We start from the raw sequence: 24970 nt of genomic DNA on the forward strand, positions 1-24970 counted from the left end.
CACAGGATACACTAACGTGTAGTGACTATATTTTGCGGGTGAAATGTGGCAGTCGATGAATCGCGCACAGCGGCGTCCCGACAAACAGTCGTGGATTGAAGTGACCAAGTTATTATTTTTTCTTTTGAAGGGATTATTACGCCTGGAAAAGCGATTCCCCCCAAATCGACTAACAACCGGGTTTCCTACTTACTGCTAAGTAAACACAGGAGTGTGGAGTCAGGAAACTTGCCCAACATTTCGCACTGCCCAGGAATCAAACCCAGGTCTCTCGCTTGGGGGCGAGTGCTCTAACCGCTGAGCTACAGGATTCCTTAGAGAGATGGTCCCCGCAACCTTTCCCCACCACCACCACCCCAACACACACGTACACGCACAATGTAGGGCACGATCCCCAATGAAGTACACTGCGATACGTAGCTAGTATATATATATATTATATATAAAATCAAAATGGAGGGAGGGGGGGGGGGCTACAGTTTTTTTTTCCTTTAACATTTCTACTGTATGAAGGTAACTCTAAAAAATCCACATAAGGCAGATAAGATACTCTCATTACTACACATCAATTTAACTTGTTTCAAGGCAAAGAATCTTTCCCCGAACGATACTAAACTAGAAGAAACACAGAATCAAGTTGGCGTCAGAGAGAGAGAGAGAGAACACACACACACACACACACGCACGCGCGCGGGCGTGCTCACTCTGCCCACGTTACCCAGGCCTACAGAGAAGGGGGAAGGGTAGCAGCCAGGCGTTTCAGCCGGCTGATTTCTCTGGCTCGGCTGGTACGGAGATCTCTTTGCGAGGTGCCTCTGCCTTCGGGAAGCTTGTGTCTAGGATGTGTCGTTGCAGATGTCTCACCCAGTCCTCCTGGATGGAGAGGGGGCCATGGAATTCAACGTCGCAGAACCTGCACAGAGGGGAACGTTAAGAATTTGCCAGGCCACACATAAGACACCGAGGTCCATCCAGTTCGCCTTCCACCATCCGGGCAGTCGATTGCACATAAAATAATAATCCTTACATCTGATAATGTACCTCATCCCGACTTTGAGACGTTTCAAAAAATATACTGTATTCTACTCTGTGCGTTTTGTTGGCAAAATACAGCAGCGTCCCACAGACACTTGTGGATTGAGTGACCAAGTTATTATTATTAGCGTAGATTTTTTGAACAACTTACATTTACTCAGCTCCCCTAACGCATGATAGCGTCCCAGAACACTTCACAGTGGCAGAGCACAATGCTGAGCCGGGGGAAGGTGACCGTAGGCACAGTCAAAGAGGACGGTCTTCGGGCGCGAACTGGAGAGAGCGGAGGGATAGAGAAAGAATATTCCAGAGTTTCAGGGCCCAGTGGCTGAAAGCGCGGCTACCGATGGTGGAACGGGGGCACTGAGGACAAGCAGGAGGCCAGAGCCAATCGAGCAGAGGCAGCGGGTAGTGGGTTGGATTTTGAAATCAATCTGTTCGACGATAGGGAGCCATTGGAGGCTGGCGAGGGCTGGGGTGATGGGGGTACGGGGTTTAGTGTGTGTGATAGGGAGCCAGTGGAGGATGGCGAGGGCTGGGGTGATGGGGGTACGGGGTTTAGTGTGTGTGATAGGGAGCCAGTGGAGGTTGGCGAGGGCTGGGGTGATGGGGGTACGGGGTTTAGTGTGTGTGATAGGGAGCCAGTGGAGGATGGCGAGGGCTGGGGTGATGGGGGTACGGGGTTTAGTGTGTGTGATGGGGAGCCAGTGGAGGCTGGCGAGGACTGGGGTGATGGGGGTACGGGGTTTAGTGTGTGTGACTATGCGGGCAGTGGAATTTGGGGTCAGTGGGATTTTGTGGACGGTGGAGCTGGGGAGACTGGCAAGGTATTTTTTATTACCGGCAGAAAGCAATCTGCCGATCGACTAACAACTGACTCGTTTTCAAATCACTTCATTCCCTGGCAACCTCCCTCCCTCTCCGATCTGCTTATCTATCCTCCACACCACCACCCGCTGCCTCCGTCCTCCTAATTATCCCTCGTGCCCCCGCTCCACCATCAGTGGCCGTGCCTTCGGCCACCACACTGTGCTCCCAAGCCCTGACACTCTCTCCCTCCCTCCCCACCTTCAAGTCCCGCCTAAGAGACCTTCCTTTTTGATCGTGCTCACAGTCACCTCCTCCCTCCCTCCCTCCCTCTCCCCCTCGGCTCGTTGTCAGACTCTGCCACTGTTTTCTCCGGGACGCTACTGCTCACGAAGGGCGCTGTGCAAACGCGAGTTGACGTTGGGTCACTCGGGGAGGGGGTGAGGGGGGGGGGGGATGGGAGAGCGCTTACCTGCATTTCAGAGTGTAGATGTTTCCTATGAACTTGACCAGCGAGAGGGGCTCTGGTTTTGGCACCGGGAAGATCATGGGTCTGACCCTGGGCGGGCGAGCCTCCTCCAGTTTGGGCCTGAAGGTTTTGGACTCCTTGCCCTCCTCGAACCTGGGCGGCACATTCTCCCCGCACAGGGCTGACTTTTGCGGCTTGCGGTCGGCAGCTGAACACCCGGGAGAGAAGCCGTTAGTCCGTTGGCTCAGTTCAGTTCATTGGTCATCATGCAAACAATCAGCCACGATTTCTCTGTCTATCTGTCTCTCTCTCTCTCTCTCTCGCCTCTGTCTCCCTCTCTCTGTCACACGTCTAACTTTAAACACACGCTTCCGTGGAATATGTTTAGGGAAAACCCTCCACAGTGCAGTCAAACCCTCTCGAGAAACCACCTTTGCGTTTGGGCGACAAAATTTGGAAATGTACTTTCGAAGGCAAACTCTTCGGTTCTTGCTGTTTTCCTGTGTGGTGTGTTTTGTTTTTACGCAAAGGTGTGTAGGAGAGAAAAACCAGGGGATGTTTGCGTAATTATGTACTATTAAAATTTGCGAAACCACTCCCTTAATGTAATAATAATAATCCTTGCATTTGATATATTGCCCTATCGTGTCTTCTCGACGTCTCAAAGCGCGTCACAGACTATGCCAATTGCGCACAGCAGTGCCCCACAGACCGTCATAGACTGAGCGACCAAATTATTACTTTTTATTTAAAAAGGGATTATTACTCCCAGATTCGCCAATCAGCTAAGCACCTGCCGGGTGAATAGAGGCGCGCGCGCGCGCACGTGCAGTCAAGGAAACTTGCCCAATGTCTCGCCTGGGAATCAAACCCCTGGTCCTCGTGCCTTGCGAACGTGCAAGGCAAACGGGCGCCAATTTTGTGCGAGCAAAACTGCGTCCCACGCGCCCGCCGGCACGTGTCGGCTCGAGAGCAACTTTCTTTTCCTTTTTAAAAAGAAAAAAAAAAAAAAAAACGCGCGGACCGTTCTGCTTTTCACCCGCATTCGGGCTCTCAACCGACGGGAGAAGTGGGCCCCTGTGCTTTCGTGTTCGTGGCACTTAATTCAAGGGAAAGACGGTGGATTTTTTTTTTAACGGAAACAAATCTCTCGCTCTTTTTGCTCTCAAGCGGAGTCTTCGCCCGTACACCGCGCCAAGTGCTCGCGTAAAGAGTTGAACTGCACTGTGAATATTCCACGTCGCCGTCCGCGCGCTCCGACGTCAAACGCTTCACATTAAATCTAACGTCGTTTAACAGTTATTTTCCCACAACACTGACAAACGGTGCCTCGTTTGTGCGTGTGTGTTTTTTTAAAAAAAAATATTCATTTAAAACACATTCACGTTGCGAAGCTTACAAAACAAAGTCTAGAAATATTCCCGCTGCCCACCTGCGCCCCCCCGCCCCCGCGCGCGCCCCCCCGCCCCCGCGCGCGCCCCCCGCCCCGCCCGCACCGCCCTGCGACGCCATCAGTCGACCTTCACTGGACTATGAGGGAGTTAGGGGTTTGGGAAGAAAGTGAGAGTGGATTTACTGTTTGGCCTTCGAGGCAGAGAATTGTGTAGGTCACAAAGGGGCACAACAAACCGCATGCAAACAGGACTGGAATTAGGTTACAACACACGTGCACAACACCGCACACGCACACACACACCACACACACAGGCACGCACCACACACCCACGCAAACATGGACACACGACGCGCGCACACACACACACACACACACACACACACACACAAGAACACAACACGATCGCGCACACACCACGAACACGCGCCCCGAACGCGCGCGCACGCCCTGAACACGCAACACACGCCATGAACTCACACACGCCACGAATACACGTGTGCCACGAACACGCGTGCCACAAACACGCACACGTGCTACGAACACACACGCGCCACGAACGCGCACATGCGCGCCATGAACGCTCACGCATTCTCCACGAACGCGCACGCGCCACGAACACACACACACACCAACACACACACACCACCAAAACACTCGCACCCGCAACACAGACACCCAAAACACTTGAACACGCACACCCAACACACGACCACACGCTTGCACACAACACACGACATGCACACACACAACACGAACACTCGCGCACACACAACACACAACACGAGCACACACGCACAAGCATACACACACAAACACGAACACACACAAACACATACACACAGCAGGAACACATACACACAGCACGAACCCAAACACACACCCCGGACACACACACATAACACACAACACATGAACACATACAACACACGAACATACACACACACATACACAACATACCACTACAAGCATACACACCACACGAAAACGCGCGGACATAGACAACACATGACCACACACACACAGAACACGAACAGTCACACACACAAACACACATGAACACGCACAAACCACGAACACACAACACGAACACACACATACACCACGAACAAACACACACCACAAACACACACAACATGACACGCGTACATACACACACAACACAAACATGCGCGCACACAACACATGTGCACAACATACACAACACACACACGAGTACATACTCACACAACACGAACGCACATACAACACAAACAACACACGCATACAACACACAAACACGGAGACACAAAACAATCGAACGTGCGCACGCAATATACAACATACACACGACCACACACAACATACATCCACGCACAACACATGAACACGCATACATACACGGCACGAACACACACAACGCGTGCGCACACAACACGAACACGCGCGTGCACACATACAACACAAACACGCACGCACACAACACGAACACGCGCACACACAACACAAACAGGCCCGCGCGCACACAACAAAAACAGGCGCGCGCACACAACACGAACACGCACGCACACACCACACAAACAGGCGCGTGCACACATACCACAAACGAGCGCGCGCGCGCGCGCACACACAGCACGAACGCGCGCACACACCACGAACACACGCGCGCACACACCCCGAACAACCACAACCACACACAACACTCGAACACGCGCACACACGACACAGAAACATGCGTGCACACACCACGAACAACCACAAACACACACAACACAGCACCACACACGCGCACACAACACGCACACACAACACGAACAGTCACAGACACACAACACTCATGCGCGCACAGCATGAACACGCACACGACACATGCGCACCACGAGAACACACACACGCACCACGAGAACACACACGCGTACACACGCACACACACGCACACCAAACATCCATTTACAAAATGAATTGACGTGTCGGACTACTTGGGGTTTCTACACACAGAGAGAGAGAGAGAGAGAACGGGTGCGAGAACACAGAAGCACAAGAAATAACAACCTGCTCGCATGCAAATGAAAAAGAAATGGAAAGGAAGCAAGCAGAAGCTGCAATTGTTTGTCCCTGAGACTTGTAAGGATCATTCATTGCACTGCGGTGTGAAAATGCGTGTGTGTGGGGGTGTGCGTGTGGAGGGGGGGGGGGGGGGGGAGGGAGGGGAGAGAGTGATAATTTTGGGGGTTCAGTTTCACAGCACGAACATCACACACAGTTCCTCCGCAGTGCATTTCAACACAACGCCTCCTCGTAGCACCGCCCGTCACTCGAATTATTATTATTATAGTTTTTTTTATATATGTGTATATGTATATATATATATATAACAGTTTCATTGCTCTTTCTCTCCGTTGTTAAGTTAGACAAAGCTAAAGTCTCACATGTGTCGGTGAGCCCAGGATCAGCCCTTTCGTGAAGTTCCTCGAACTGAGCCAAACCCGGTAACTTCCTTTTCAATCCAGATTTCAGATGGCCACGCATGTGGTTGGAGAGGCCTACCCCAGTAGTTAGTGTCACTCCGCAATACTCACAGGTTCCTAACTTGACTGGGTGCTCTGTTAGCCAAAACGAAATTAAGATTCAGTTATGCCCCGAAACTGTCATACCCTCTTCCTCTCTCCCTCCCTTCCTCCCTCCCTCCCTCCCTCCCCCCCGTCTTCAGGTCCTGCCCGAAGACCTTCCTCTTCGACCGCGCTGACGGTCACCTCCCTCCCTCCCTCCCTACCCTCCCTCCCTCCCTCCCCTCGGCATCGTGCTCCGCCACTGGCAAGCGCTCTGGGACGCTACCTCGCGTGATGAGGGGCGCTTGTGTCAGCGCGAGCTGTTGCCGATTCCGCCCTGACTTCCGCAGTCGAATGAGTCAGGACCCCGTCTCGCCTTCGCGCTAGTCTCCCTGGGGCGCTGAGCCCGTCGTATCAACCCAACTCGTGTTCCAGCACTGACTCGCTAGAATTTCCCCCTTACAAGACTCGCCGTGCGTGTCTTTGCCATTCCATTCCCTCTCCCGATGTCCCCCCCCCTTCTTGTGGTCCAACAACACTCAAACGCAACTTTGGCTGCTCTGTGCGGTGGATGGCTCGAGTGTCTGGGGGGGGGTGGGGGGGGGGGGGGGTGGGGGAGCACAAAACAAAGCAAGACGGGGGTTGGAAAGACTGCCGTGAGCTTGTGTGTGCGTGTGCGTGTGTGTGTGTGCGTGTGTTGTGGGGGGTTGCGTCTCCTGTTCGCAGGCCATGACTGTGGCACTTGAGTGGAGATGGCTGGAAGCGAGTGGGGATGGAGCTAATGCACTTGATTTTATGCCCCGACTTGTTGGGTGTTGGGAGAGGAAGCGGAAAAAGGGGAAGAAAGAGACAGAGAAGCGCACAACTGTATTGAGAGCTGGAAAAACTACACTGTTATGTAACACTACCATTGCAAACAATCTGCATCCTCACGGCATCGAGCCGGATTGTTGTTTTTTTTGTGTGGGGGGTGGGTTGAGGGGGGGGTGGTGGGGGGAGGCGGAAGAAACTAAGCCCACGGTAATTACACCCCAGCAAAGTTTTCTCTCGCCCAAATCTTTTCCTGTAGAATAATAATCCTCGCATTTGATATAGCGCTTTTCACGTCTTCTCGACGTCTCAAAGCGCTACACAGAACAGACTGCAAAGTGAATTGGCCGCATATTTGTGGGTGAAACGCGGCGGCCGATTGCGCGCAGCGGCGTCTGCCCCACAAACAGCCGTGGATTGAAGCGACAAATTTTTTTTTCTTTTGAGAGATCGTCATCAACTAACAACCGGGTTCCTACTTACTGCTAAAGTAAACAGAAGTGTGTGTGGGGGTGTGTGGGGGTGTGTATATGGAGTAGGGAAGTGTGCCCAAAGTTTCGCCCTTGCCCGGGAATCAAACCCAATCGCTTGTGAGCTGAGTGCACTAAACACTATCGCTGCAGGACTCCAGTGATCGATTGTAAGAGCCGAAATGAAGTAGAACTGGAGAGTTTCGAAGGGTGTCTGACGACCACATCGCACACAGCAACTCAAATTGGATTATTTTATTCGGGCGCCAATGTTTAACATCAGCGTTTAGACTGCACATCTGATCTGATCTGCACTGAGACCCCGCGTCCAGTAACTGGGTGATGCCCCCCCCCTTCCCCCAAGTCCCCACCATTACCCACCCCCCCACCAGCCTCACACACCACTGAACCCCAGCCTCTCCCCTCACACACCACTAAATCCCTGCCCGCCCCACAAACCGCTAACCCCACCCCTTCACACCGCTAAGCTACATTACGCTGCAGGTATTTCGCTCCGCACAAAACATAGCAAATTCACTTTACAGTGTATCCTGTGAAGCGCTTTGAGACGTCTTGAAGACGTGATAAGGCGCTGTATCAAATGCAAGGATTATTTATGAATAAATCCCATCGCCCCCACGTACACATCGCTACCCCCGCTCCTTCCACAGCGCTAACCTCCGCACTGAAACTCTCCCCTCCTCCCCGGACAGGGATAACCCCCGGCCCCCACGTCAATTCTGTACGGTATCCACTGGCAAATCCAGCGCTTGCGTTCCCACAGTACTCACTCCAGGGGCAAATTTAGCCCTGGACCGCTGACTTACTCTTGTTCCCAGCCATTTCCCAACACATACTTGGCTCAAGAACGGGAACCACAAAGTCCCAAGCAGATACCCTCTGAGCCCAAGAGAAACTACAAAGGTAATAATCCTCAAAGTGCTTCACAGAATCTACTGCAAAATGAACTGACTGTATATTTTGTGGGCGAAATGCGGCAGCCAATTGCGCACAGCAGCGTCCCCACAAACAGTTGTGGGTTAAGCGAACACTTTTTTTTGTGTAGAGGGATTATTATTCCCGGAAAAGCGATCCGCCAATCCACTAACAACTGGATTCCAACTTACAAGAGGCGTGTGGAGTAAGGAAACTTGCCTAAGGTTTCGCCCCCGACCTGCCCGAGAACTGAATCAGGATTAATGCCATAATGTCACATTTCTGTTTCCGGGCTCTGTCGTCGTAGGACCATAAACTGTCTAAAAAAAAAAGTACGAAGCTGGAGCCAGTGCGAGAGGGGATTGCAGCTGAAAGGGTCTCTGAGCCGCGGACACCGGCCTGCAAACAGCAGCGGGATTGAGAGCAAGTCTGGCAAGAGAGCTTCGAAGTCCGAGACAAGGCAACGGCAATAGCTTCAGTCCGTGCGATACACACCGAGCCTCTGCCTGTGATGAGCTTTAAAATAAACAATTCCCTACACTCGGGAGAGAGAGAGAGAGAGAGAGAGAGAGAGGGAGAACGAGAACCACAAGCAGGAACAGACAGAGTCCGAGCGAGTGAGCGAATAAATACACGTGCGAAAGACAGAGAGCCGGGTGATGTGAGTGCAAGAGCCAGTTGAGGCCACGTCCTCAAGCTGCAGTTTGGTGGAGTAACCGTGGCAGAGAAATCCGGGAATAGGCGTCGAGTGCGTTAGCTGCAGAATGTCCTGGTTGGTGCGCCATCAATTTACGATGGGAGTTCTATTCTTAAATAAAACGCTTGGAGGGTATCCTCCGGCTACATCCTTCCGCGCCATTTATAATATAGATATATTTATAAATATTTAATAGATATATCTCATGTTTTATACACACACACACATACACACACACGCGCACACACTCACACGCACACTTACACACAGACGCACACGCGCACAAGCCACACACTCTCACCGATCAGTGCGTCGATCTCTCGAGGATAAAGTCCACCGGAAAAGCGAAGGGAGAAGTTGTGAGAATTTTTTTTACGTATAAACACATGGAATGCTGTGCCAAAATGCTGGTCAAAGCGGAATCCGTTATATACTTTATAAAGGGATCAAGGCAAAGGTCTGAAAAGGAGAAAACATACAAGAATATGGTGGTGCTGGTGGGGGGGGGGGGGGGGGAATGGCAGGGAAGTGGGGCCAAATACAAGTTGTATCAGTCGGGACGATACATTTAATGTGACTTATGCAAAGTATAAGTTATGTCAAAACTACATGGAATATAAACCGCTGAGCAGGACTTGGGAAGCTGTACGATTCAGACGATCATACGGTTTATACAGATGAGATTTTACGGGAGTACAGCGCCTTGGGACGTCCTCCCGACATGAAAGGCGCTATACAAATGCAATCTGTTGTTGTTGTTGTTGTTGTTGTAGTAGTAGTTGTAGTTGTTGTGCGCTCGCAAGTCACAGTAATTTCTCTGCGTGGTGTCTGGAAGTCGTGTTTCTCAGAGGGGGTCGGGAGAACGTTGAGAGCCACTGAACTTTGCGGATGCAGAAAGGATTGGGACCCTTTAAAAAGATTGGATGGACAGAAATGAGGGGCATTAAGGATCCTGGATCAAAAGATCTGCCCTGATGGAATAAAAACGGTGCAACGGGGTTGGCGACGCCAGTTCCTACTCGAAGCCTCAAAGATTCCAGCCGCAAGAGACAGGCAAACGAAACAAACCCTTATAAAAAAGGTGGTTGTGACAAATCATCCTCAAGCCCGGAGGGTGAGAGCCAGTGAGCACTGTCAGGGCGCGAAGGACAAGCGTTAGTAAAGCTGGACGCTCGAGTGCAGATGCAGAAATCTGGCCTCACGCTTCACCGCCAGCTGTGGCTCGAGCCTCTCGACACCTACCGCCTCTCCCTTTAACAGGCCCAAAGTCATCCTGGAGGCAAACGACGACCCAAAGACCACCGTCCATCACCTCCGCCTCCGTGCACCCCCTCTATCCTCACGTCAAATGCCAAATGCGAAGAGGTCCTGGACTTCTGCCCCTCAATTGAAAACGTCTACCTGGCTGCATCGTCCCTCCCGCCCCACGTTCCCTTCCACCCCGCCCAGACCATCCACACCGCCTTCTCCCCTCCACTCACCCCGCCCCGTGCATACGTTTAGTCACCTCCCGCTTGGATCGCTCCCAACGCACTCCTCGCCGGTCGGTCTCCCCAACTCCACCGCTCAAAAGATCCAGATTATTCAGAACTCTTACCGCCTGCACACTGACCCGGACAAAACTCCGTACCCACATCTCAGCAGTTCTGGCCCAGGCTCCGCTGCTGGCTCCCCGTCACCAAATGGATCGACCTCCAAGATCCTCACACTCGTGTTCAAATCCATTCACTCCCTGGCACCTACCTCCCTACCTCTCCGGCCTCTTCACACCCCAATCCGGCACCTCCGCTCGACTGGCCCCGGCCTCCTGCTCATCCCTCGCACCCTCCGCCCCACCATCGGAGGTCGTGCTTTCAGCCACTACGTCCCGAAACTCTGGTACACATTCCCTCAAACCCTCTGCCTCGCACCCCCACCCCACTCTCTCTCCTCTCTTTCAAGTGCCACCTGAAAACTTTCCTCTTGGAAATGTGCTTACGGCCACCTCCCCACTACCCCCCCACCCCGGCCCAGAGTCGGGCTCCGCCACTGTCACTCGCTCTGAGATGCCCTGCTTGGAGGCCGCTACATCAGTACAAGTTGTTGTTGTAGTAGTGTCAGTTCTGATGCTGAGAGAAAGTTAGCCATGTCGACCCGTCTGCCCGGTACCCCCCCCGCTCAGCGGGCTCCGGCCTGTCCACCATCGGCGGTCGGGCGTTCAGCCTCTCTACCTCCACCCTTCGGAGCTCCATCCCACATTCCCTTTGCCTCGCTCCCTTCTTTGCCAAGACCAGTCTCAAGACCACCCTCTTCAACCGTGCTTTCGGCCACCCTCGCACCCCTGCTCTCCACCCCTCCACCCCCTCCCTAACGTGCAACTCAGGTTCAAATCCCTGACCGTCCAGCGCCTTGGGACGTCCTCCCGCCGTGAAAGGCGCCGTGTAAATATAGTTTGTTGTTGTTGTTTGTCTACGGACTCATTTGTATAAGGGAAAGTTGTTGTTGTTGTTGTTGTACAGCAATGACGGCGCTTCCACAGGAAGACAATGTTCCTAAAGCAAAAACCATACCGTTCACTTAGAACCAGTTTCCAGACAGAGCGCAAGGATTCAAGAACATCTCTCCATCTCCGTTTCCTAAGGAGGTTTTAAACTGTTCTTTCCACGGGTCGTAGATTAATATTTGAGAATGTATGGAGAAAAGGGGGGAGTAAAACCAGAACAAATCTGCGGAAACACTACTTCAGTGAGCGAGGAGTAAAAGTACGGAACAGGCTCCCTGGGGAGACAGACGGTTGAAGCAGAAAGTTTTGATTCTTTCAAGAACAAATGAGATAGATTTCTGTTAGGAAACAATATCTGGGGGATACAGTATAATAGTTTGGGACACGACACATCAAATGACGGCCAGGATGGGTGGAATTGGTCTTCTTTCATCGGGCAAACTCTTAGGTTCTTAAAAGGCAGAGTGGAATTAAATGGACCGCTGTGTCCGTGAGTCACTTTCTTCTGTACTGTAAATTGATACGGGATCAAAGGCGCCTTCAGGTCTCTCAGGCAAAGTGGCCTATTCTTTACTTAAAGCTTCAGCAGTGAGCATCAATCAGTGAGTTAATCAACATATTTTCACACATATATATATATAAAATAAACCACAGCCCAAATCAGTACTTCCCTCACTGGATGTTCCCACATTCGTGCAAAGCTTCTAAGAGAAGGCTGGAGAGAAACGATCAGGAGAGGGGACCCTGCCTGATTTCTGCCCCCACTGGCTCCCCCACTGGTTCAATTTCAAGATCCTCGCCCTCATTTTCAAATCCATCCGTGCCCTTGCACTTCCCTACCTCTACCGCCTGCTTACTGCCCAACTCACAGCCTCCGCACGCCTCCTGCTTGTCCCTCGTGCTCTCCGTCCCACCAACGGTGGCCGCACTTTCAGCCACTAACACCACAAAACCCTGGAACACTCAACCTTTATCCCTCTGCCTTGCCCCCTCAATTCTCCATCTTCAGATCGCGCCTGATAGACCTTCCTCTTCGACTGTGCCTACGGTCACCTCACCCCGGTGTCGTGCTCCGCCATTGCCAAGCGCTCTGGGACGCTACCCTGAGTGAGGGGTGCTGTGTAAATGCAAGTTGTTGTTGAATGGCACGGAAGTCACTGTGTTCCTCGCTGACAGCAGCTAACAGCACAGACTAGCATTCGATTCTCCAAACGTCTGGTCTATGTGGTCCACAGCTAACCCAATCCGTCCGATCTTGACTCGCTATTGCTACCTTTCACTCTCCTTCAGTCAAACTGAACGTGCATTTTGCAAAGCACACGTAAAGATGAGAAATCAATAACAACGAGAATCGGGAGGCGGGAAAAATAGGCGTAGGAATAAAGCAATGTAGATGCTGAAAGCAAACATGGACCACAAACAAGCTAGAAAGTCATTCTCTGCGTGGAGTGCTAAATGCAATAATCCTATAACAATCCTTGCATTTGATATCACGTCTTCGAGACATCTCAAAGCGCTTCACAGAATATACTGTAAAGCGAATTGACTGAGGTTTGTGGGCGAAATGCAGCAGCCAATTGCGCACAGCAGCGTCCCACAAACAATCGTGAATTAAGTGAACAAATTATTATTTTTTTATTCTTATAAATTTTTTTAAAAAGGATTATTACTCCCGGAATAGCGATCCGCCAACTAATAACCGGGTTACAGAGGTGTGTGTGGAGTAAGGAAACTTGCCCAACATTTTGCCCTTCAATTAACATGCAAATTGTTTTCTTTCTCATTTCAAAGGTATGCAGTTTTGCTCCAGTGGAGATCAAATATCTATACGTCAGTTGAATGAACATTTGCTTAATAAATCCCCAGTGATAATGAACGCCACGCGTCCAATCTCTTTACTGCACTGACTTGCATGATGGCAGCGAAAGCAACAATTTTGGGCGCGCAAGACAGAAAAAGAGAGAGAGAGAGAGAGAGAGAGAGAGGTGGGGGAAATGGGAGAGTGAGGGAGAAAGGAAAAGAAACGTAATTGGGTCTGTAAAGTACATGAATGTAATGTCTGTGCTGCTGAAGGCATGTCGGCAATAATAATAATCCTTGCATTTGATACAGCGCTTTATCACGTCTTCGAGACGTCTCAAAGCGCTTCACAGAATATATTGTAAAGTGAATCGACTATATTTTGTGGGAGAAAAGCAGCGGCCAGTGTTCCACAAACAGTCGTGGATTGAGTGACCACATTATCAATATTTATTTTGTAGGTACCTCGGGATTTCTGTGTGTGGTTTACGATTGCAGTGAAGTGTCGACAACTGGGATGGAATGAACTGTGAAGAGAGATCCTCGGTGAATTCTAGGATACCAGAGCCTGTGGATGGCTCCTACTGTATCTGGACATTAAAGGCATTGAACAAAATAATAAAAGTGCTGAGGTCTAGATGCTGAGATTAGTTAAGCTCTCATGAGGGTAACATATCAGGTAGAATCGCTTCACTGATCATGGCTGGAAAATGTGCGTGTGTTATTGTCAGGTGAAGACAGGACATGGTTCAGCTGTGATGCCCCCCCCAAACTCAGTGTGTCCACTCGCTATCCTGGTTCGGGTGGCATGGTCAGGGATCTGGGAAGCCTGGCAACAGGCGCATGGCAGCTCTACACCATCACCTTCAGCATAGGCGGGGGGGGGGGGGGGGAAAACCAGGAAGGGATGGAAAATGACCCACCCACGAGATCCCAAATCAAACTACAATTAAAACGAGTGCAGTGCATGATCACCTGACAGAAAAATAGGCTGAATTTTTGGAGCGCACACAGCATTGACTGTGAAGATGGAGCATAATAATAATATTAATAAAAATGCCAAAAAAGGGGGTCCCCAACACACAACTAACTGCTCACAGCACAGAAAATCCCTCCCTCTCGCTCCCACCCTCCGAGCTATAAAGGCAAGACTGGGGGGGGGGTGGGGGTGGGTGGGGAGGGGAGGGAGGGAGGTGGGGAGGGGAGGGAGTAGGGTAGAGAAGAGAAAAGTTACCAAGTGAAAAATGCATACAATTTAATCAAAACTAAAGCACCGGATCCCCACGTCGTGAAAACACAAACAAAGTGATGTTTTGTTAATAAACAGATATTATATTATATTAAATTGAATAAAACCCTCAAGTGACACACACTAAAGAAATTGCATTAGTGACCGGCCGGCATGCGGGCACTAATTTGTCGATGCGGGACTTCGAGTTTTAAAACACACTGAACTGAGGTGATGGAAATTGAATCAAAGAGACGATTTCCTTTAGTTTGTTGCAGGAAAACATCTGTTAAAAACCTCCCTCTCTCCTTAACACGGCTCATAGTTATAAATAAATAATAATAATCATATTATTATTTATTATTATTATTATTAACATGGCTCATGGTTATAGTGACAGTTCACAAGTGTGTAATGCTACACATTATTTTACATACAGTAAAACTCCTGATAATTTGACCGGGTTTAACTGGTCACTGACTCTTTAACGATAATAGTCCTTTGCATTTGACGTAGCGCCATATCACGTCTTCGAGACGTCTCAAAGCGCTTCACTTGTGGGCCAAACGCGGCAGCCAATTGCGCGCAGCGGGTACCAATATCCTGGCTGCTGCCCATGCAAAATATTACTAAGGGCTCTTCGAATCGACCGGCGATCCCTCCGTGACGCATCTGAGCGTGGGTGCCCAACCTCTGCCGAGCGTCTTCAGGGGCCACAGCGCCACCTTGTGGCCTGGGAGGACTTAACGAGCCGTTCGGGACAACTAATCGCTAAACTCTTTTTCCTTGGGAGTTATCTGGAGTTTATTGGGTACGTCTATTGCTTATCATTACACACGCGACTGTACTGCTCGGTCTAATCTTTATCAGTGCTTTGACGCTTGAGGAAGGGGTCATTATTTGTGGACATGTGAAGGGGATTTATTGTGAACACTGCAAAGAGGCAACTCTTTCTCTCTCTCTCTCTCTCTCTGACTGATGGGGACCGTTTTCAATCTGGTCACCATCAAGAGCCTCAGTGGCAATGTCAAATTTGAAATATAATAAAACAAAAAGCTTTTAAAAGTTGGTAGAAATTACACCCGAACAATTGTTGGGACAAAGCAAAAGGGGACCACACGAGACTGCGCACTTTGTGCCAATGCCATCAATTCCCGGGTGGCATCATTTGAAATAATAATAATCCTCGCATTTGACCCAGCGCCTTATCACACCTTCGAGACGCCTCAAAGCGCTTCACGGGATACACTGTGAAGTGAATTGACTGTGTATTTTGTGAGAGAAATAAGAAGCAAAATTTTTAAAAAATTAATAAGAGGAGTCAAAAGACGCCTTTTCTTTTTTTTTTTGCAAGTTTACAAAAGCCACTGAAGATCGATGTCATACACGTAGCTTTGCACCAAAGGAAACGCTGCTCGATAAGAGTCCTTAAAAAGCAGCTCAAACCCTCACAAAAGAGGCTCACTGCTAAGCAAGCTGCAGCGCCAGATGTGTATATACACCTTTAAATAATCATAATAATCCTTGCATTTGATACAGGGCCTTATCAAGTCTTCGAGACGTCTCAAAGAGCTTCACAGAATATACTGTAAAGTGTAATGACGGTATATTTTGCGGGTAAAACGCAGCAGCCAATTGCGCACAGCAGTGTCCTCACACACAGCGGTGGATTGAGTGACCAAATTATTATTATTATTATCATTATTATTATTTTTGATGGGATTAGCAAGTACTGCACAGAAATACAATCCGTTTGGAAATCTAAATGACTAAATAACCCTCTGCTAAAACATTAAAGTGCTATATAAAAGCATCTCAGGTGAGCGATCGCGACTTACTTCTCTTTTTCTTCAGGTGTGGCTCCTCGTCCTCGGAGGGCATGGACGAGCTGGGGGGGCAATCGAGAAGGCTGCCTTGGCTCAGATCTGTGGGGATGAGGCACTCGGACTGCAGCATGGTATCTGCCTCGAGAGTCTTGTGCACCCCGGGTGAAGCTGGGAACGTTTGCTGGACGAGTTTGGGCTGGGCAGGTTCGAGCTTCACCATCTTACCCACCGGCGGTGAGCAGCGCTCCAATGGCAGCTCCTTAGGCGAGGGCTTGACGTGGTTCTTGTAGGGCTTTGGGATGGGGCGTTCAGGAGGGCCCGGCGGGGTGGCTGAGGGAAGGGTGGGCTTCTGACGGATCCATTCCCTCAGCGTGTCGATCGGGGAGCCGTTGATGTGCCACTCGGTCACCCCGAATTGCCTAAGGTGGGCCCGGGCGTGGCTAGCTAAAGCTTTCCGGTTCTCAAAGTAGTGGCCGCACAGTTCACAGCAGGTATCCGCAGCTGCAAGTGAAGAGGTGACGGAAAAAGAAAAAACTTTGCAAATAACTGGCTCTCGTCACAACGCCTCAAAGCGGGCAAAGTGTAGGAAGGTATATTTCAGCGCTCCGGGACGCTATCCCGCATGAAGACCGCTATATAAATGCAAGTTGTTGAAAATATTTTGAAACAAAAACAAACCTTTCAGCCCCCCACAACAACTTGTGTTTACACAACGGGGGCAGTGTCTCAGAGCACTTAACAGTGGCAGAGCCTGACGCCAAGCCAGGGGGAGGGTAAAGGAAGCAGGTAAAGAAAGGAGGTGACCAGAAGCACGGTTGAAGAGGAAGGTCTTCAGTCATGATCTAAAAAAAAAGGGGGTGGGGGGAGAAGGAGGGGGAGGGATTGGGGCAAGAGAGTTCCAAAACTTCGGGGCGTAGTGGCTGAAAGAGTGGCTGCCAGCCAAGCGGAGGCAGCGGGTATTGGAATGGGTAAAAAGCAGGTCAGATAGGTAGGGAGGTGCCAGGGCGTGAAGGGAACTTGTTGACAAGTCAGAGAATCTTGAAATCGACCCGTTCTGTGACAGGGAGTCAGTGGGGTCTCGCGAGGACTGGTGTGATGTGGGTATGGAGTTTAGTGTGTGTGATAGGGAGCCTGGCGAGGGCTGGTGTGATGGGGGTACGGAGATCAGTATGTGTGATAGGGAGCCAGTGGAGCCTGGCGAGGAGAAACAGGAAAAAGAAAAGCAGGACTATTAAAAGCAGCTCGACTTACAGATTCCTGGGGACGTTGGTACCTTCTGTGGGGACCAGGCAGACTTTGGTTTGTAGGAGCCGGTTTCTGAAGGGGGGTAGTTTGGTTTCAGCTCTGCCGACACACTCCCTCCCTCCGCCGTCAGTTTCTTCTGGGGGGCAGTCGACACAAACCCCATTGGTATCTTCTTGCCTATCGGCGAGACGGGCTGCGGCTGGCTGTTGGGCAAGTAGCTTAACACTTTCCCTGAGGAAGGCGAGAGGAGGTCTTGTTGCAGCTCTTTGACGGACGACTTGATGATGTACGGTTTGGAAACAGCTCTGTCCTCGTACAGGTAGTTTGGTGGCTCCTGTTGTGGCTCATGCCTAAAGGGGCCGGATTTGCCCTTCCTCTTCACCAGCTTCCGTAGTGTGGCTATCGGGGACCCATTAACCGTCCACTCCGTCACCCCGAACTGCCTCAGGTGTGACCTGGCGTGGCTGGACAGTCCCTTGCGGTTCTCAAAATAATCTCCGCAGAATTCACAGCGGATCGCCTTGCTGGGTTGATTAACTGCTAACCAAACAAAGAGACAAGTTGTACTTTCCGTGTGCCAAGCGTGGGGAGGAGTGGGATAGGATGGGCTTTTTACGGACATCGAGGCGATGGATAGTCACACGTTTCTCGGCACTCAGGCACTCCAAAGTCAGAGGAAGAATAAAGCTCCCCGACTCCTGTGCCCTGACAATACACATTGCCCTTCTTTTTGCCCTCAACACCCACCAACAGCCTCCAAAGAGGTGGCAACTTAATCAAGCGGCTCAGAAAGCTTCATGAACCACTTGGTTTATGCAAGTTGCCATCGGCCTCTCTCTCTGTCCACCTTTTGCAACTCCATCCCACAGTTCCCTACTTCGCCTCCTCCCTGGTCTCCTTCAAGGCCCATCTCAAGACCTTCCTCTTAGACTGCACGTGTCTTAAATCTCCCGTAATAATAATCCTTGCAGTCCATATAGCGCCTTATCACGTCTTCTGGACACCACAAAGCGCTTCACAGAATAGACTGTGACATGAACTGACTGTTTTGTGGGCGAAACGTGGCAGCCAATTGCTCACAGCAGTGTCCCCACAAACAGTCGTGGATTAAATAACCAAATTATTATTTTTTTTTAAAAGAGGATTATTACCCCCATAAAAGCGATCCGCCAATTGACGTACAACCGGGCTCCTACTTATCGCTAGGTAAACAGAGGTGTGTGTGTGTGTGTGTGTGTGTGTGTGTGTGTGTGTGTGTAGTAAGGAAACATGCCCAAAGTTTCGCCCCGACCCTCCTGGAAATCGAACTCGGGTCCTCCCGCTCGCGAGGCGAGTGCTTTGACCACTATGCAGCAGGACTCCACATTTCCACAACAACGAGTTCAGGCAGCGACAAAAAAAGGCAGACAAATGCAGGCCCATACGAGCTTCACCATCACAGGCAGCTAATAGCCTGGTCGGTAACACTTTAACACACTAACTGCAAACTCCCTGACAGGTACACAAGCCGTATGAGCAAAGACAGACGCAAAGACCTACTTAGATGGAGGGGCGCGGCGCCATCTTGCCACATCTGTTGCGACGAGAACTGCTCACTCTTCAGCGAGCCCGCTGCCTCCTCCGGGTTGAACTCCACTTTCACGTACTCTTGCTTGACTTTCTTCAGCGGGGCCGGTTTCATCTTCTTCAGAGGGGGTGGGGAGAGATAGCCCCCTCCCACCTTCTTGGGGACCAGCGAGCCGGAGGGAACCTCTCCGATGGGGGAAATGTTCAGACTGAACTTGGAGGACTTGTTGGCCGGCTGCGGATAACGTTCGTCTACGAGCTGATCGGAGGTGGATTTCATCAGGTTTCCCGACGGTTTCGAGGGCATTTTGTGGCCGGACATGGTCATCGATCCCGGAGCGTGGATCTTTCTCTTCATCAGTTCCTTCAGGGTGTCGATCGGGGAACCGTTGACAGTCCACTCGGTCACCCCGAACTGCCTGAGGTGGGACCTGGCGTGGCTCGACAGCCCCTTTCGGTTCTCAAAATAATCGCCGCAGAATTCACAGCGCGTGTCTTTGCTGGGATGCGAACCAATGGCTGGGAAAGAAAGGGAAGGGAAAGCCAGTAAATTTCAACAAAAATAATTATCACTCCTTCTAACTCTTCCTTATCCTCTCTAGGACAATTGGGGCAAACTAAAACCCAGCGAAAAATCTGTCACTAAACTGCAGCATTGTCCACCTCAAGACCCCCCCCCCCCCATTATCCCACCCGTTCCGTACCCTCGGTCTCCACACTCAACAAATCGGTTCGATTTCCGGGCGGGACGAAGCCTTAGGCAAGCTTCCTTACTTTACACACATGCCTCTGTTTACCAAGCAGTAAATAGAAACCTGGTTGTTAATCGTGGCAGATCGCTTTTCCTGGGATAATAATCCCTCCCAAAAAAATAATAATGTGGCCACTCAATCCACTACAGTTCGTGGGACAATGCTGTGCGCAATTGGCTGCCGCTTTTCACCCACAAAACAGTCTACACTTTACAGTATATTCTGCGAAACGCTTTAAGACGTCTCAAAGATGTGATAAAGCAAGGGTTATTATTATTATATCATCGACTCTCCAGCACCTTGGGACATCCTCCTGAACGTAAAGGTGGTATATAAATGTACGTTTGTTGTAGCTGTGATGTTCTGCACACCAGAGCTGGTCAGATAATAATTTATAATAAAAAATACTAATGTGGACATTAAATACACGACTGTTTGTGAGACGCTGCTGTGCGCCATTGGCTGCCGCATTTCGCCCACAAAGTATACAGTCGATTCAGTGTATCCCGTGAAGAGCTTTGAGACGTCTATAAGACGTGATAAGGTACTACATCGAATGTGAGTATTATTATTATTACATAGATTGATAGGTGATGTTGCCCAGTACGGTTCTGACGGCAGCCCATTCGGGTCTCTCGAAGTCATGGAGACCCCAGACTCCATTTGCACTCGCATGGTCACGTGTTTGGGCTTCTTCTGCGAGGACATGGAAGGGGACTTCACAGAGGGAGACTTCATGGAGGGCGATTTCAACGAGGACGACTTCATTGAGAGCGATTTGGCCGAGGGGGATTTGACAGAAGGAGACTTGAGAGGAGATTTCGCAGATTCCTTCTTGCCCGCTGCTGTCTCCAAGGCAGATTTGAAATGGCTTCTGCCCTCTTTCAGGAGGGAATTCTGGTCGTAATTGTGTGTCTTCTCCGAGGGCACCATGGTTGACAAAGCGCCCTGGATCCCTTTCTTCCTAATGAACTCGTTCAGAGCTTCGATGGGTGATCCTTTAGAATCCACGTCCACAGCGCCAAAGTGTCTCAGATGAGCTCGGGAATGGCTGGAGAGCCCCTTCCGCGTTTCAAAGCAGGCACCACACAACTGGCAGCTTATGTGCTCACTATTCACAGCTGCGAATGGGAGAGAAAGAAAAAAAAAAGGATTTAAACAGATAGTATAACATCTGCACCCACCAGTCTTTGGCATTTGTGGAGTTCCTTAGGGTAACAGTTAGCATGCTCGCCTCACAAGCAAGAGGACCTGGATTCAATTCCCGGTCAGGGCGAAACCCTTGGCAAGTTTCCCTACTCCACACACAGGTCTCTGTTTACCCAGCAGTAAGTAGGAACCCGGTTGTTAGTTGACTGGTGGATCGCTTTTCCGGGGGTAATAATCCCTTCAAAATAAATAAATTAATAAGAAGAATTTAGTCACTGAAATCCACGACTGTTTGTGGGACACTGCTGCGCGAAATTGGCTGCCACATTTCGCCCACAAAATGTACAGTCAATCCACTTGACAGTATATTCTGTGAAGCTCTGTGAGACGTCTCGAAGATGTGATAAGGCGCTGTATCAAATGCAAGGATTATTCTTATTGTTATACACTGACAATGACCAGCACTTACTGAGGTTTAAGGGCGTGTTGTTGTCTTGGGGAGACCAGAACAGTTTCTTGGACAGCAGCTCTCCTGAAGTCTGAGGAGTGTTCAACGGAGGAGCCTCGGATTTCTCTTGATCTGGAGATTTATTGGACAACGGCTTTGGTAAGATGGGATGTATTTTTTTGAGTGGCGACGGGGCCGTGGGAGACTGCCCCTTGGACGGGCTGCCCATGGCCAGTTTTGGTGATTTAGGTGTGTGCGTGGTTTCGTCCTGAAATTCTTCTCCGGGCAATTTACCGGAAGCCCCCTGCTTTATAGCGGAGCCTTCCTTTGGTGCGTAGCTTGGTGGCTTGCCACTGGCCAACGCTGAGGGTAAAACACTAGGAATCCCCTTCCTTTTCATCAGTTCGTACAGTGTCCCGATGGGAGCACCGCTGCTCTCTGAGTCTGACACTCCGAACTGTCTCAGGTGGAAACGCGCGTGGCTGGACAGACCTTTACGAGTCTCAAAGCAGGTCCCACACAACTGACACGAATTCAGCACTAAAATGAGAAACAAACAAAAAAAAGTCGATCAATCCCGGACTTCCACACTCGGGTTTTATTAACAACTTGCATTTCTATAGCGTCCGTCACGCGGGGTGACCTCCGGCTCCTGCACGTCCCTCATGCCCTCCGTTCCATCATCGGTTGCCGCGCTTTCTGCCCCGATACTCTGGAACACTCTTCCTCTATCCCTCAACCTTGCTCCTTCCTTCCGCACCTTCAGGTCGCGCCTGAAGACCTTTCTCTGCGACCGTGCTTGCGGTCACCTCCCCCTGGCTCAGTGTCTACCCCGCGTGAGGGGCGTTATATAAATGCAAGTTGTTTGTTTTTGTTGTTGAAAATAGAATGGGATTGACTGCCAGGTCTGGAGAGAAGGTAAATGAGCAGACAAGTACTTTCCATCACTGAGACTCACCTACTTACCACTTCAGAGGCCTCAAAAAGAGTGCTTTCGCTCAGAATACGTTCAGGGCTCGACAACCAGTTTGTACTGAACAGAGAGATAGATAGACGCAGCAGTGCCAATGGGATAAGTTAAGGTGAATTCCCCTCCCACAGAGAGTGCCCTAATTAGTTCACTGGTGACTCAACACGTTGCTGGGTTTACAGACTGAGGCACTGCACTCGAGGCACTCCTCCCCTCCTCTCTCCATCAGTTTTTATACCAAGTCAGAGGTGCGGTCACCCCAGTCAATAAATCATTGATATCAAATATAGTGAGTGAATCAACCAGCCAAGAAGGCAGCACAAAAAACGCTGAGACTAGCTGTAAAACGGGTTTTACTCCAAAACTATCCGGTGGTCCTAACTGGACAAGCAGCAGGAAAGTTTGCCAGACAGCAATATCAACAGCAAGCTGTGCGGTTTTAGTTGGTTAGGCTCCAGCAGTTACCAGAACGCACTCTCTGGGCTTCCCCCCCCAAGCCTAAGCTGTTGTCAACCTGCGCCTAATACTTTCCGGAATTAGGGAGGGAGAGTGAAAGAGAGTGAGAGAGAGTGAGAGTGAGAGAGAGAGAGAGAGAGAGAGAGCGAGAGAGAGTGAATGCACATTCCAACAATCTATCTCCGGGATTTCCACGTGTAGGTGGGATGCATGGAAATCTCAGTTTGGTTTGGAGACACTTTAAGCAACGGTGATGGGTTTCTACATGTGTCACACATCCGGCTGACCAAACAAAAAGTTTTTTGCTCCCTCGCTATCATAGCCCCATATCCAGGTCCACTCCAGAGTCTGATAAACAGGCATTCAGAAAATACTCTATCGGGAGTCCCAAGAACGACCTAGCGAACGTTTGAGGAAAATCATCATTCAATCTTTTTAGGCTGCGGTAAACAGAACCACAATGCGGTTACATTCAACCTCTGGTCAATTAGTACACTCAATTTATTTTCCTTCACTCAACCACAGACTGTTTCGCACCTGCTATTTCTAATAATGATCGCTGCATTTGATAAAGAGGCTCATCCCCTCTTCGCAACGTCTCAAAATGTCTCACAGGATATACTGTAAAGTGAATTGACTATGTATATTGTAGGTGAAACTCAGCAGCCAATTGCGCACAGCAGTGTCAAGCAAACAGTTGTGGATTGAGTGACCAAATTATTTTATCAGAGCGCTTGACAATGTCGAGCTGTGGGCACGGTCAAAGAGGAGGGTCTTCAGGGTGACCTGAAGTGGGCGAAGGAAGGGGCAAGACGGAGAGATAGAGGGAGAGTGTTCCAGGGTTTCAGGGCGCAGTGGCTGAAAGCGCGTCCACCAATTGTCGAGTGGAGGGCACGAGCAACAAGCAGGAGGCCGGAACCAGTCGAGTGGAGGCTGCCAGGACCTGAAGGGATTTGAAGACGGATTTGAGCTTCTTGAAACTGAATCAGAACCATAACCATGACACTGACCCTCCGATTCCCGCTAATTAGTTTACAACTTAAGTTGCTCTCACAGGCTTTCAATTTTACTTTCGCTGAGGCGTCTTCTCTCAAATGCCTTCTGAAAAATAACAAGCGTTTAAAAAAATACATAAAGCGTGAACTTCCCATCTCCCGGACTGGTTCCAGGTGAGATACAACAATCAACAGCAAGCCAAGGCGATCCATCCCACAGTCCCTCCGGCCTCGCCCCCACCCTCGCCTCCTTCAAGACGAGTCTCAAGACCCTCCTCTTCGACCGTGCCATCGGCCACCCTCCTAACCCAACCCAACACTACCCTCCACCCCTCCTGATCCCTACCCCCTGCTCGGGTCGAAATTCCTGACTGTCCAGCGCCTTGGGACGTCTTCCTGATGTGAAAGGCGCTATACAAAGGTAATTTGTGGTTCTTAATCACAAGGTGGGTAGGAAGCCAAGGTAGGTAACACTTTTTTTTTATCCATTGGGTGCCTGACACGTGCGGAAACCCACCACCGTGCTTAAGAGTATCCAGACCAAGCTGAGAATTCAATGCACCCCACCGACACATGGAGATAGATTGTTGAAATGCAATGCACACTCTTTCTCCCTCCCTGGAGGGATGCATCCTGCTTACCTAATTCCGGAGAGTATTATGCAGAAGGTTGGCAAGAGCCAAGGCTTGGGGGGTGGGTGGGGGGGGGGGAAAGAGTCCAGAGTGTGCGTTGGGGTAACTGCGGGAGTCTAACCAGCTAAAACCGCGTAGCTTGCCATTGATATCGCTGTTTGGCAAGCTTTCCCGCTACCTCAGGCTGGATGAGCGCAAATTTCCTTCAGCTGAGTGTTGACAAGACGGAAGCCATACTCTTTGGCTCTCGTCGACGTCTCTCACCTCCTCCACCTA

At 50.3% G+C, this 24970-nt stretch overlaps 1 protein-coding gene across 1 annotated transcript in view; it reads right to left on the minus strand.

Moving 5' to 3' along the window:
* Window positions 1–462: 462 nt before the first annotated feature.
* Window positions 463–24970, minus strand: part of si:ch211-194b1.1 (WIZ zinc finger) — a 70473-nt gene continuing 45965 nt past the window's right edge. The window contains exons 7-14 of the mRNA XM_042344623.1: window positions 21663–22181; window positions 20623–21165; window positions 19266–19811; window positions 17733–18266; window positions 16494–16982; window positions 6113–6286; window positions 2315–2519; window positions 463–913 (exon numbers count right to left, since the gene is read on the minus strand). Of these exons, the coding sequence (XP_042200557.1) occupies window positions 760–913; window positions 2315–2519; window positions 6113–6286; window positions 16494–16982; window positions 17733–18266; window positions 19266–19811; window positions 20623–21165; window positions 21663–22181 (3164 nt within the window). The 3' untranslated portion in view covers window positions 463–759. The remainder of the gene's footprint in view (window positions 914–2314; window positions 2520–6112; window positions 6287–16493; window positions 16983–17732; window positions 18267–19265; window positions 19812–20622; window positions 21166–21662; window positions 22182–24970) is intronic.

Source organism: Callorhinchus milii, unplaced genomic scaffold (assembly GCF_018977255.1).
Source record: "Callorhinchus milii isolate IMCB2004 unplaced genomic scaffold, IMCB_Cmil_1.0 Scaffold29, whole genome shotgun sequence".
In the NCBI taxonomy this organism is placed as follows: domain Eukaryota; kingdom Metazoa; phylum Chordata; class Chondrichthyes; order Chimaeriformes; family Callorhinchidae; genus Callorhinchus; species Callorhinchus milii.